The sequence below is a fragment of the Bubalus bubalis genome, chromosome 5 (genome assembly GCF_019923935.1).
Source record: "Bubalus bubalis isolate 160015118507 breed Murrah chromosome 5, NDDB_SH_1, whole genome shotgun sequence".
Classification (NCBI taxonomy): Eukaryota; Metazoa; Chordata; class Mammalia; order Artiodactyla; family Bovidae; genus Bubalus; species Bubalus bubalis.
The window spans coordinates 104,120,296-104,134,126 of record NC_059161.1 but is presented as its reverse complement, the minus strand read 5'-3'; the positions used below and the strand labels follow the sequence as shown (position 1 = coordinate 104,134,126).

Here is a 13,831-nt window from a genome sequence, read left to right as displayed (position 1 = left end):
TGCTGTATAAGACGGCACTGTGGAGAGAACTGGGTGAAGGAGATAAGGGGCACTTTGTATTACATTTGCGGCTTCCTGTACGTCTATGGTTTCTTTTTTTTTTTTTTTTAAGGTAAAAGAAATTATTTACATTGTGACCAACACTGTAGACATTTGAATAGCTTCATAATACTCTGGGGTTTGGAAAGAATGCAAGAGAAAGAACGAGGATATTGGGGTTCAAGTCTTTAACATACAACTTATTATCTATATACATATAGATGCTCCAAACTCCAATTTCATCTGTGAAATATGACTTATAAGACCTGCTTGGCATATCCCAGTGAGGTCACTATAACATTTTTTTTTTAATGCAAACTGGATTACTTTGAACAAAGTGAAGCTGTGGCCAGTCAGATCCCAAACGTAAGAGATTTGCAGTCACAGCTGTAGTGACTGTTTCAGTAGCATGTTTGGATCCTGCTTAATTCACTAAGAAAAAGTGTGTTAATTGAAAATGGCTGTTGATTACTGTGTTACAGAAGTGGATGGGAGTCCTTCTGAGCCATCCCATGAAAAAGAGAAGGAAGGAGAAAGGATCCACGTGATAATGACAATGTTTAATGAGTACTCATTAAGTATTAGCCAAGTAATTAATTAAATATTAATTAAATTAAATATTAGCCAACATAGCAATAATTATCATCAGTATGGAGAGTTTGACAATATCATTATTTCTTTGTCCTGAGTGGTTTGATACTCCAAATTTACTATAATCAAGCTGATTTGTATGTCAACAATCCTAAACATGAATCCTTCACCTTCCCAATCTATAGTCTTGTTTCTTGGGAACTGTAATTGAAGCTAAGCAAATATTTCTTTGTTTAATATCTTCATGACCCATGGACTATACAGTCCATGGAATTCTCCAGGCCAAAATAGTGGAGTGGGTAGCCATTCCCTTCTCCAGGGGATCTTTGCAACCCAGGGATCGAACCCAGGTCTCCCACATTGCAGGCAGATTCTTTACCAACTGAGCCACCAGGGAAGCCCAAGAATACTGGAGTGGGTAGCCTATCCTTTCTCCAGCAGATCTTCCCAACCCAGGAATTGAACCGGGGTCTCCTGGATTGCATGTGGATTCTTTACCAACTGAACTATGAGGGAAGCCCAATATCTTCAAAGAGGTATTCTAATTTAAGTGTATTTAGAATTCTATCTGTTCATAGCTTTCCTGCCTGAACTTCCAGCCCTTAAAGAAAAAGCGAATTTTCTTAACCAGCTTAACCACCATTCAACAATGAAGTCTGCTCACAAGTAACTAATAATAGTGGGGAAAATAGCAATACTAGTGGTAGTAGTAACAATGATAATAAAATGAGCACTTACTAGTTACAATGCTATAATAAATATCATATCTATATTAACTGAGTCCTCATCACAACCCTGGGAGATGGGTTGTATCCTATTCACATTTTACATATAGAAACTAGAAGACACTGGCTGTTTGAGTCACTCAAATGCCTATGGCCAGTAAGTGGCATATCCAGGATCATCTAACCCAGGCTGTGTGCTTCTAAAGCCTCTTGCCTCTATGTCCTGCCACCTGTCACAAATGCTTGTCTCACACTGTCTACAGCATCTCCAGCAGCTGGAAGGGAATTTGAGATTTTTAGGAGGAGACCATTTCTTCTGTTGCCTTCTCTGTCAAACATAGTTTTGAAGGTGCTGATAACTTTGAAAACTTAGGCGTGACTAAAGATAATAGAGGGGGAATATTTTGAAAACCTTGTCCTTTGAGGATAGATTGGATTTTCATTGGGTATTTGGGGCCAGTACAGGAAAAGACAGTCTTTATTCTTGGCATCATAGGATCACTTCCCCAGTGTCTAGAGTCATAAGTCCAAACCCCTCCACTTGGTAGTTTTGTGATGTAGAGTATTTAATAATGTAATCTTTAAATTTAATAATGTCTTCATTCCTTCATTGTAAATATAAGCATATTTCCTGTGGTTGTTGGAAGAATTAAATGACACATATATGATAATTTTTAGCTCAGTTGGGGAAGGAAATGGCAACCCACTCCAGTATTCTTGGGAAATCCCGTGGACAGAGAAACTGGTGGGCTGCAGTCCATGGAGTCACAGAAGTCAGACATAACTAGTAAGTAAACCACCACTGCCACCATTTAGCTCAGTGCTGGGCACTCTGGGTTCACTATTTTTATGTGAAGTAGGGCTTCCCAGGTGGAGCTAGTGGTAAAGAGCCAGTGCAGGAGACAAGAGAAACCTGGGTTTGATCCCTGGGTTGGGAAGATCCCCTGGAGGAGGGCATGGCAACCCACTCCAGTATTTTTGCTTAGAGAATCCCATGGACAGAGAAGCCTGGTAGGCTACAGTCGATGCGGTTGCAAAGAGTCTGACACGACTGAAGTGACTTAGCACAGCACATGTGAAGTAGAGGGAGGTAAAATCTGGGTTATAGAAGATTTGCTACAGTTTGTCTCCTCAAAGTTAACTAGTTCATAGGACATTCATGATAAAGCTTGCAAATCTCATCACCATATTGTGATATCATTGCCTCCAAAGTGATACAAGACATTAAATTTATTAAAAGCTCCAAGATGGGTTAAATTCTTATGGTGTCAAAGGCGCATGGAAGCCTGCACGGCAAGACTATTCATATGAAATGGTATTTGAAGCCAGGCAAGGGCATAGATTTTTCACTTCATTGTGAGAGTACTTTGAGTCCAGAAAACTCATGACAAACTAGAGAGGTAGTAATTAACTTATACACTTGTAAGATAGTGATAAGGCTACCTCATCAGAGAAGGGGCTTTGCATCAAGAATAGTGGGAGATAACAGGATCAGTTCAGTTCAGTTGCTCAGTCGAATCTGATTCTTTGCGACCCCATGGACTGCAGCACGCCAGGCTTCCCTGTCCATCACCAACTCCCAAAGTTTACTCAAACTCATGTCCATTGAGTCAGTGATGGCATCCAACCATCTCATCTTCTGTCATCTCCTTCTCCTCCCACCTTCAATCTTTCCCAGCATCAGGATCTTTTCAAATGAGTCAGCTCTTTGCATCAGGTGGCCAAAGTATTGGAGTTTCAGCTTCAGCATCAGTCCTTCCAATGAATATTCAGGACTGATTTTCTTTAGGATGGACTGGTTGGATCTCCTTGCAGTTCAAGGGACTCTCAAGAGTCTTCTCCAACACCACAGTTCAAAAGCATTAATTCTTCGGTGCTCAGCTTTCTTTATGTGAGTCCAACTCTTACATCCATACATGACTACTGGAAAAATAGCTTTGACTAGACAGAACATTGTGGGCAAAGTAATGTCTCTGCTTTTTAATATGCTGTCTAGGTTGGTCATAAGTTTTCTTCCAAGGAGGAAATGTCTTTTGATTTCATGGCTGCAGTCACCATCTGCAGTGATTTTGGAGTCCAAAAAAAAAAAAAAAAAAAAAGTCTGTCACTGTTTTCATTGTTTCCCCATCTATTGGCCATGAAGTGATGGGACCAGATGCCATAATCTTGGTTTTCTGAATGTTGAGCTTTAAGCCAACTTTTTCGCTCTCCCCTTTCACTTTCATCAAGAGGCTCTTTAGTTCTTCTTCATTTTCTGCCATAAGGGTGGTGTTATCTGCATATCTGAGGTTATTGATATTTCTTCCGGCAATCTTGATTCCAGCTTGTGCTTTATCCAGCCCAGCTTTTCTCATGATGTACTCTGAATGTAAGTTAAATAAGCAGGGTGACAGTATACAGCCTTGATGTATTCCTTTTCCTATTTGGAACCAGTCTGTTGTTCCATGTCCAGTTCTGTTGCTTCCTGACCTGCATACAGATTTCTCAAGAGGCAGGTCAGGTGGTCTGGTATTCCCATCTGTTGAAGAATTTTCCACAGTTTGTTGTGATCCACACAGTCAAAAGCTCTGGCATAGTCATTAAAGCAGAAATAGATGTTCTTCGGGAACTCTCTTGCCTTTTTTTGCTGATCAGGCAGATGTTGGCAATTTGATCTCTGGTTCCTCTGCCTTTTCTAAAACCAGCTTGAATATTTGGAAGTTCACGGTTCATGTATGATTGAAACCTGGCTTGGAGAATTTTCAGCATTACTTTACTAGCCTGTGAGATGAGTGCATTTGTGCAGTAGTTTGTGCATTCTTTGACACTGCCAAAGAATGATTCATGACATTGTACAGGAGACAGGGATCAAGGCCATCCCCAAGAAAAAGAAATGCAAAAAAGCAAAATGACTGTCTCAGGAGGGCTTACAAATAGCTGTGAAGAGAAGAGAAGTGAAAAGCAAAGGAGAAAGGGAAAGATATGCCTATTTGAATGCAGAGTTCCCAAGAATAGCAAGCAGAGGTGAGAAAGCCTTCCTCACTGATAACAGGATAGGTGTGTTAATTAACCCAATGGGATAATCCTTTCCGACTGTATATCAAATTATTACATTGTACATTTTCGGTATCTTTCAATTCTATTTGTTAAGTATGCCTTTATTAAGCTGATGATGGGAGTGGGATGGTTGGAGACTGGAAAGATGACAATGGACCAGACTTCTGGAATGTTGCATAAAATCATACATTTCTCCACACTGTTGTTTTACCTGGAGTGCCCTTCTTGAGTATTTCTGGCTGAGAAAACCATGACCATTTTTAAAAGGCTAGTTCAAATACTGTATCTTTCAAGAAGATTTTTCTGCCTATTAGAAGGCATTTCTTCCATCCAGTGAACTTTTTGATTTACCTTTGTTTCTCTTAGCAAACATAAGCACACATGCTCGTTTGCCTAGGAAATTCTGAGTTATGCCTCTTATTCCAGTGTAGTTATTAGCAAAGTCCCCTTTCACTCTAAAATATGTTCTGTTTATATGATAAAATATAAGGTCACCCACTTATAACTCAGTGCTTCTCCCTTGTGTTCTGGTTAGTGACATATTGCTGTCTGGTGACCTATTAAAATGTTCATGTGAGCAGGGACCATATCTACTCATTTGTAGTCCCAATGCAGACTCTAATAATTATTTACTAAGTGGATTTGAATAAGTATATTGAAAACTCTTGGAGTCTGATCCTTTATTCTTAGACTTTTTTGTGTTCCTAGCGTCTTTTGGTATTGCACCTGTACCTATGAGGTGCTTGCTAGGTCTGTAAATGTGGTCAGACATTCACAGGGCTCTACTATTTCTGGAACAACCTGAAGATGATTTGAGCGCTGACTAGAAGTGTGTCTTCATAAATCTCCTCCCCTCACACTGCTTGCTAACATGTGCACATCCTCTGACAGTTTGAGTTGGTCTTCCGGCCTTAAGAAAAATTTTCTTTGGAAAAATGCAAGGTGTTAAGAGCAATGGGCAAGTATCTACTTGACCTTATTGCTTGTGGGTGACTGAAACAGCTCTACTTTGCAGAATTTAACTTTTCTCTAGGACTCTTTAACCTAGTCCCTGTTAGGAAATTTAAAATAAAAAATTAATGAAGATAGTCATTTTTCACTTGATTGCTACATTGATCTAATAGTTTGCTTAACAAACTATATTGAGAGTTTAGTTTTGTTCAGTTAGTGTTGTTTTCTTTGAGGTTTCTAGCTGGGATTTCAACTATTGTTTTATAGTCTTTTATGACTTCAATAACCCTACTTGATTTTTCTCCTTAAAATTTCTAAGTCCTAGTAGCAGATGTTAAAGGGAGTAAAGGGAATAAAATTTATCATATTATTTATTTATAGAGGAGTCATTTAGGTGAATATAAAAACTTCCCAGTGATGAGGGTCGAGAGTGTAGTTATCTGTGAAATCTTGATTTCTAACTGGGAATCTTTCAGTCTGTTTCATAGTGTTAGATATACTTTCCCTTGTGTCTTGTGAATTAAGGATGCTATGACTGTTTGAATATATGGAGAAGGAAATGGCACCCCACTCCAGTACTCTTGCCTGGAAAATTCCATGGACAGAGGAGCCTGGTAGGCTACAGTCCATGGGGTTGCAAAGAGTCGGGCACAACTGGGCGACTTCCCTTTCTTTCTTTCTATAGTTTCTTTTGGGGAAAGAAATGGCAACGCATTCCAGTGTTCTTGCCTGGAGAATCCCATGGACGGAAGGGCCTGGTGGGCTGTGGTCTATGGGGTTGCAAAGAGTCGGATATGACTAAGAAACTAACACACACACACACAACCATATTACTATACCTCAGGCATCAGCAGAGTGGTTAAATTCTGAACCCTGTGAAAATGGTTAGTGCTCCTCTGCTAGGCTGTATTTGCTGTCCTTCCTCTTTAGTTTTACCCTCCTTGTTCTTTCAGAGAAGGATATTGAGAGGATGAGACAGGTGGTTGGGCCACTAGCTGAATCCTGGCAATCAGAGCCTCCACATGCAATCCCTGTCCTTGTAATACATATTCTGGCCACTGTTCCTACAGTCAGAGCTGTTTCAAGGACACAGCCCTGAAAGAGCAAGATATTGTTGAGACCATCAGGATGTAATACGTGACTGAACCCCATTAAGGCCTCTATATACACTTTTAAGATCTGGTGGGCAAGTGCAGAAATCTACTGGTCTTGCACCCACCCAAGACCAGCCTCATATGTAAGTCCCCTTGCTTATTAAATCTGTGTCTCACAGTCTGGAGTGTCTGCCTTTTTCTTTGGTCTCTCCTTGCTCTCTTTGTATAAAGGCCAGTTTCAGATTTTACCCAGGAAGCTTCCAAGGTTTCCAACCAACATGTTCTAAAGAAGCCATGGGCTCTCTCCTGTGAGTTTCTTTTCCTTTTCTTTTCCTCAACCTTACAGGAAGGTTCCCAGCCTTGGGGCTGTTGCTATATCAGACTGGTTGAATTCTTTGTTGTGGCGCGCTGTCCTGTGCATTGTTGAACGCTTAGCAGCATCCCTGCCCTCCATCCACTAGATGCCAATAGCATCACCTTTCTCAAAGCACAACAACCAAACATCCTCAGACATTGTCAAATGTTTCTAGGAGGAAGAAAAGATGCAGAATTGAACACCTCTCCTCGCCACCCCTTGAGAACCCGGCCTTGGAGCCTCTGCAGAAACCTTTGCAGCCATGAAAGAAGCAGTGACCTTAGAGCAGCACTTAGGAAACATTGTGACTTGGATAAATCTCTTGACTTCTCTGACACTTAGTCTGTTTCCGTGCAAAGTGAAGATAATAACATACATCATCTAGAGCTGTTGAGATTTCAAGGTCCCAATGCATGGTAGTCACTTTCATTCTTACCTGGTGAGTTCCAGCTAGCTTTTCCAACGTCAGAGATTCCAACTTCTGAAAAGGTGTCTCTCTTTCTTACCCTGCAAACAGAGCATGACGACTGCGGCAGCGGGCAGCATAATTGCGATGAGAATGCCATCTGCACCAACACTGTCCAAGGACACAGCTGCACCTGCAAACCAGGCTACGTGGGCAACGGGACCATCTGCAGAGGTAGGCTGGTTGCTGCGGGGGTGAGGCTGCCCATGAGCTGCCTCCCTGCCTGGGTTATTGGTGCTCCTGTCACAGGTCCTTTCTGTCCTTCTGGTGATTGACCCAGACCAAGGTTCCTGTCTCTGGTGGGGTCAGTGGGCAAGGGCGCTGTGCATCAGAGAAGAATAAAAATGCTCTGAGTCTGACTTTGGGCTAGAAGGAAGACGATGTGCTTGTGGGTCGAGCATGGTCCCACATCCTGGTGGCTGTCTCCAGCTTTGTCTGTTTGCTTGTGTTTGTGATGGATGCGCTGGTGGCTGAGGTGGGCGTCTGTTCTCTGAGAGCCCTGCTCAGACACCAAGAGGACCCCACTCATGGCCACTCTCTAGGTATCTGCTGGGATATGATGCTAAAAGTTTCAGCCGCTCTCTGTGTTTGGAACAATTCAGAGGCCAGTGCTCTGGTTTTTGTCTGCATTCAGGATAAATTCCCCTTACTCTGCTGTCTAATGGGAGCAGTCAGAGTCTGGTCTCTGACTCCACTCAGCTTTTCTCTCTTCTCTCTCCTGAACTCTCTCTCTATACCAGCGCCTTATTCCTCTCTATTCCTGCACATGCCAGCCACTTTCCTATCTGAGGCTGTGTGCTTGGGCTCCCCCACCCCACCTCCATGCTCATTTCCTTCAGGTCTCTACTCAAGTCTCTACCATCCTCAGAGACTTAATCTGATCATTCTATCTGGAATAGACCTCTAGGACTTCTCAGTCCCATACCCTCCTTTATTTGTCTTAACTAACCCAGCCTCTCAGAACATTATACATCGATGTGTTTATATTTCTGTATTTTCTGTCCCCTCATAAGCTCTGTGAGAGTGACCGCTCGGTCATTCTCCCTGCTCTTTTCCCATCAACTAGAATGGTACCCGGCACACTGTAAGCATCAGCGATCATTCACTGACTCAATCAGCCCAGAGGAAACAGACATCACACTGAAAAAGAGGCAAGATCTATATTAAAAAACAAACAAACAAACAAACAAACAAAAAACAGGAAATAACCCTTTGGTATTATTATTCTCCCCATTTTAGAGGTCACACTATTGAGACACAGAAAGGTTAAGTAACTTACTCAAGGACACACAGCACTCTAGCAGTATTCTTCGGCAGAGATGACATAATGATGATGAGAAATAATATACAGTGGCTAAGTCACCATATTCATGCATTAGATTAGAGGTGAATCTTATTATATTGATTGTATTCTGTCTCAGTGAGGTTGGGGTAAACAGCCTCATGCATGACTGAAAGGGAAATGGGTGAAAGTTTTTAATGGCAAGTTGACAAAATCAATCTACTTTTAAAGTAAATCTGAAGGGTCTTAGAGAGATTCTCTTGATTCCATTGATTTTACTTCTTGAAATATGTTCCAAGCATATGCTTTTGAGGGAGAAAAAAATGCACGTACAGGGATATTTTCACTACATTATTTGTATTCACTGAAAACTAAAAACAGCTCAAGTGTCTGGAAGTGGTGGAATGATTTAATTTATTTGGAGTATTGGTTCATGGAATAGAATACAGTGGTTTGAAATTCTGAGCATATGTATGCACATACATGCACATGCATATACACACCATACTAAAAGACATACTTTTAAGAAAAAAAGAAAAAGAAATAAAACCAAGTTATAGGACAGTACATATAGTGTCATCACTTGGCTAATTTATTATTTATAAATATCTATACATATATTTATGTAAATGCAGTGACATGGCAACCATGCATGTCGCCTTATTAACCGTGGGGACAGGTGAAAAAGAACATTCACTTATTGCTATGAATTCAGTGTTGTTTGTGTCTCCTCTAATGGGGATTTATATATGTAATATTTGTATGTTTTTTAAAAAATTCCATGAGTCAAATAAAGAAACTAGCACTCAGTGTTTAAAAGAAGACTTGAATATATTTCTAAAACAAAACGAAAAAGGAATGTAAACATTAATATAATTCCACGGAATATCAAGCCCCTGCTGGTGCATGAGATCTAATGCTGTAAATCTGAGGAGCAACGCAGGGAATTGATCTTAATGCATTTTGTTCAGAGCGATCTTACCTCATAAATGATAGTGGTTGCATCAGGTGAGTGCGTTTGTTGGCCAGCCCCTCTCTTGCCATATGTGCTTGGTTGTGGCATCACATTTTGTGGAATTTGAAAGTCCTCACTGCAAAAAATATGAGTTCAAATAAAATTCCTGGTGTCCACAGACTCTGAAAATACATCTTCCCCAAAAATTATAAATTAGGGCTAATCATTTTCTTAATGTAATTCTCATGATCAGTCATGTAAACCTCAATAAAATCAGGAGAATCTTGCATTTCGTCAGTGTTGTGTGGGGAGCCATTGCTGCGGAGATGAAAAATTTGCCAAAGGACGTGGCGAGGTGGGGTTTAGACCTGATTTCCTTACTGGTGGGTTGTCACGTCTGTATTTTTACATACTACAATTGGGTCAATATCAGCTTCAACATTTATCCAGTAGTGTTATTGCAAGGAATTATTAAAGGAATATATATCACTGTTTTAAACTATCAAATGCTATAAAAGTGAAGACAGTATTATTGCTGGTACAATGATGAAGGACAAGGAAAAGGCAGTCCATGAGTTGGCTTGAATCTCAGCCTTGTGACTGAGGTACCCAGCTATGTGCCTGTTTCAAGGCATACATTTTACAGTTGAGTTTTCCACTTGTAACTGAATCATTTATAGAGGGAGTTGGACCAGGAGAATCAGACAGCTTTAATTCTTTTTTTTTCTTTAATGTTTAAAGCTTTCCTAGACATGGTGTTGTTCATGGAATTGGCTACATCTGGGTAGAAATGAACACTGCTAACACTTCTATTAACAAGCAAAACACAGGCAACTGTTTCTTGAACAATGCTAATTAGTGAAAATTCTCTTAGATGGGCTTTCCTGGTGACTGCTGCCCATGTAAGGAGTTTTGGTTTGTTTTGTTTTTCTCACGGAGATGGAAAAATACTCTCCCAGCTTCAACAACAATCATCAAGTATGTGCAAGACACCTTGTGGAATTGTTCACATATATTATCTTATTAATTCCCACCATAACCCTGGGAGGTTGATGGCATTGTCCTTTTTCAGGGGTAAATCTTGAGTAAGTCATAGCTGAATCTGATTAAACCTAGTGATTGTGACTGCTTTTAGTTTCTTTCCTCCCCCTGACCTTCCCTTCCTCTTTCTTTTTCTTTCCATTTGTCTTTTCTTTCTCTCTCGCCTACATCTCCCTTTTCCTCTCTGGCAGTTGATCGTTTAACACACACACTCTCACCTTCTCTCTCTTCCTCTCTAACTAGAAACTCTCATTGCACTGTCTCTTCCCCCCTTTGTTCTACAATCCATATTTTAAAGTTCACATTCTTGATAAACAGACAAAAGAATTTAAGCTATGCAACATCTGTTGTTGAATATTTTGGCATTTGAGGTTAAATGGAAAAAATACTTGCAAACTGTTGCAAATCAGATTTATATAACCAGATGTAAAGGTTGGGGTTGTCTGTGGAAGAGTATTTATCTGCTTCCACCCTCCCGCATTAATGTAGAACTGAAGGTAGATTTAAGCAGGCAGCTGTTGATAAATTGCTGATAGTCTAAGCCTTCTCTCTTGCCATTAGGGCTGGATAAGATCTGATGATGTTTGAAAACATTCTTGTCTTAATGACTGATAATATTGACACTGGTTTCATAAACATACAGTGAGTGTGAATTCTGTGTCTGGAGTGTAGCTTGCAGCATGAAAGGAGCAAGAGGCAAATAAAACAAGGTTCAGAGAGATTCTACCGTTCAGTTTGGGAAGGGGATTTGACCAAATGCTTCCAAACCAGTTGAACAATTTACAAAATGGTACTGTCTCATGTGGAAGAGGCTTATAAAGAATTACTCAAAATACAGAGCTGTGTGGAAGACATGTTATGTGTTAGGACTCCACTGACTGCAGGTCAGAGAAATCTCCTGGAGGGACTGGCTTGTAATTTGCACAACTCGGGGTAAGATGAGTGTGGGATCCTTGTTAAAAAAAAAGTAGGAAAAATCTGGTCTTTAAAGGAACAAAACCATATAGCTTTTTCCTCTCTTCTGGGTCTCTTCCTCAACCTGTCATGATGTTTTTATTTACTATTTAATGTCACTCCTTTGGCCATGGTGATACTCCTAGGGTAAGTGCAGACCTTGAGAGGCACTTCAGGCCCACCCCGTATACACACACTTGGCACATGAACCTGGCCCACTGACTGCAGGGCTCCCATGTGCCCTGACCGAGGTGCTGTGACCTGGTTGGGCAGGGAAGCTAAGCCAGCTGTCTGCCCTTCCCTTGAGCCCGCTGCCCCAATCCACAGCCGATGGGCAGCCCAGGGGACTGTACTCTCCCCACTGAGTCCCTGGATCACTGAGGACTGTGCCTGCACGCTGCCTGCTGGGGGTGGTGGGGTGGCTTGACCATGCCCCACTGGAAACACCCAGAGCCTGCGTATCTAAACCCCACCCTCCCTGTGTCTGTGTGCAGGACCCTGCTGGAGAAACAGGGTGGCAGTTGTCCCTGCTCGAAGGGACTGGGGAACACAGAGCTGAGAACCCATCCTGGAGAGGGAGGAAGAAGTGGGAGTTGTGTTGGGCAGTCCTGACATGTGGTCCTCTGTCCCATTGAACTTCACTTGGAAAACTTATATTCAAAGATGGAATTATTAAGAACTTGAAGATGGTGACCACAGAACATGAATTCTCAGCCCCTTCTGAATTGGGGGTTCTGTGCAGCTGTGCTGGTTCCATGCTTGTGAAGTAACACCTGTCTATCAGCATTAGTGAGCTTTCCAGGCGGGTCATAGAACCTGAAGCAAAATGGTGCCTGGGACCCAGGATCAGGTGTCCAGGAGCTGGGCTGCTGTGAGGTGAGAACTAGGCTGCACATGTCCAGTTCCTCTCTTCACTCATCAACAATTGAGGGGGAATGAGAAGAAGGGGCCAGAGAAGGCAATGGCACCCCTACTCCAGTACTCTTGCCTGGAAAATTCCGTGGATAGAGGAGCCTGATAGGTTGCAGTCCATGGGGTCGCTAAGAGTTGGACACTAAGTTGCTAAGTGACTTAGCAGCAGCAGCAGCAGAGAAGAGGGGCAAAAGGCCAATGGGAAATAACTCCTAGGAAATCAGATAAATGGAAAAGAAGCACCTCCCTCCCCCACCCCCGAATCCACCAAGAATTTCTGCTACTGCTACTGCTAAGTCACTTCAGTCATGTCCGACTCTCTGCAACCGCATAGATGGCAGCCCACCAGGCTCCCCTGTCCCTGGGATTCTCCAGGCAAGAACACTGGAGTAGGTTGCCATTTCCTTCTCCAATGCATGAAAGTGAAAAGTGAAAGTGAAGTCTCTCAGTCTAAGACGTGGCAAAATGTTTGTGTTTCTAGTTTCACCTTTATTAAATGAAAGATAGGCAGGGAGCCACTTTGCAAAATTCAAAATTGTTTAAGTGAAAAATCAGAGCCATTGGGGTAAGTGGGAATTTTATTGGCTCATCCTCTTAGTATCTGTTCATCTGCCACAACCATCTCCTTGGTGGGAATAGTCTTTCTAGAGTCAGTTCCAAAGCTAGTGTGATGCCCTTGCTCAAAACCCACCAGCATTGCAGGAAACAGGGACTGGTGTCACACTCCTGGTGCCCCCACAATGTCCTCTGTTTTCTGGAGAAGTAGATTAATTAGCCACCCTTTGCCCAGTGTTTAATTTCAAACCATGCAAGGGGCTCTTTAAGTATTTTATATTTTGTGGCAATGTGGTTTTGTTTTTCCTAGTCTTCTAAGTCCAAGAAGCCCACCTTGGTCTCAGTCTGGGTGATCACCCCTCTTCTGTGCTCCAAAGAAACCCTTTAAACACTACAGCAGTCTTTATAATCTCCTGCTGCAGTTGCCTGTTGACTCATCTCTTGATGTGGAGGTCATTGCTGTGCATCTCTGTTTAACCAGCATTTAGCACAGAGCTAAGCATGTTATACAGCTCAAGAGCTTCTTGATGAATAAACACATGAAGATGCCTTCCTATTGGAACATGCACTTGCTTGTCTAGAAGATTTTACAAGGAAGTGAAAGTCCGACCTAGGACACAGCTTCTAGAGCCTTACCCCAAGCTTGAGGAAATCATTGCTCCCACAGGTAGGTGTGCAAACTGACTTTAATGTTGAGTCTGATTGCTAATGGATGACTGACTTTCAAATAAAATCTTTGCAGTAAAATTCAATTCACTGTAGAAGTTCCTGCAACATAGGTGAATTCTTAAGGCACTTCAGAATGTCATGGTACTCCAAACTCATTTATTATGAGCATGCTTGCATTGAGGTGCATGTGCAGAGGGGCTGCTTCC

At 41.8% G+C, this 13,831-nt stretch overlaps 1 protein-coding gene across 7 annotated transcripts in view; it reads left to right on the top strand.

Annotated features, from left to right (window-relative positions):
• Positions 1-13,831, top strand: part of NELL1 (neural EGFL like 1) — a 1,046,196-nt gene that overhangs the window by 655,433 nt on the left and 376,932 nt on the right. For all 7 annotated transcript variants that reach the window (XM_044943466.2, XM_044943468.2, XM_025286290.3 and 4 more), the window contains one exon: positions 7,309-7,431. In XM_044943466.2, the coding sequence (XP_044799401.2) occupies positions 7,309-7,431 (123 nt within the window). The remainder of the gene's footprint in view (positions 1-7,308; positions 7,432-13,831) is intronic.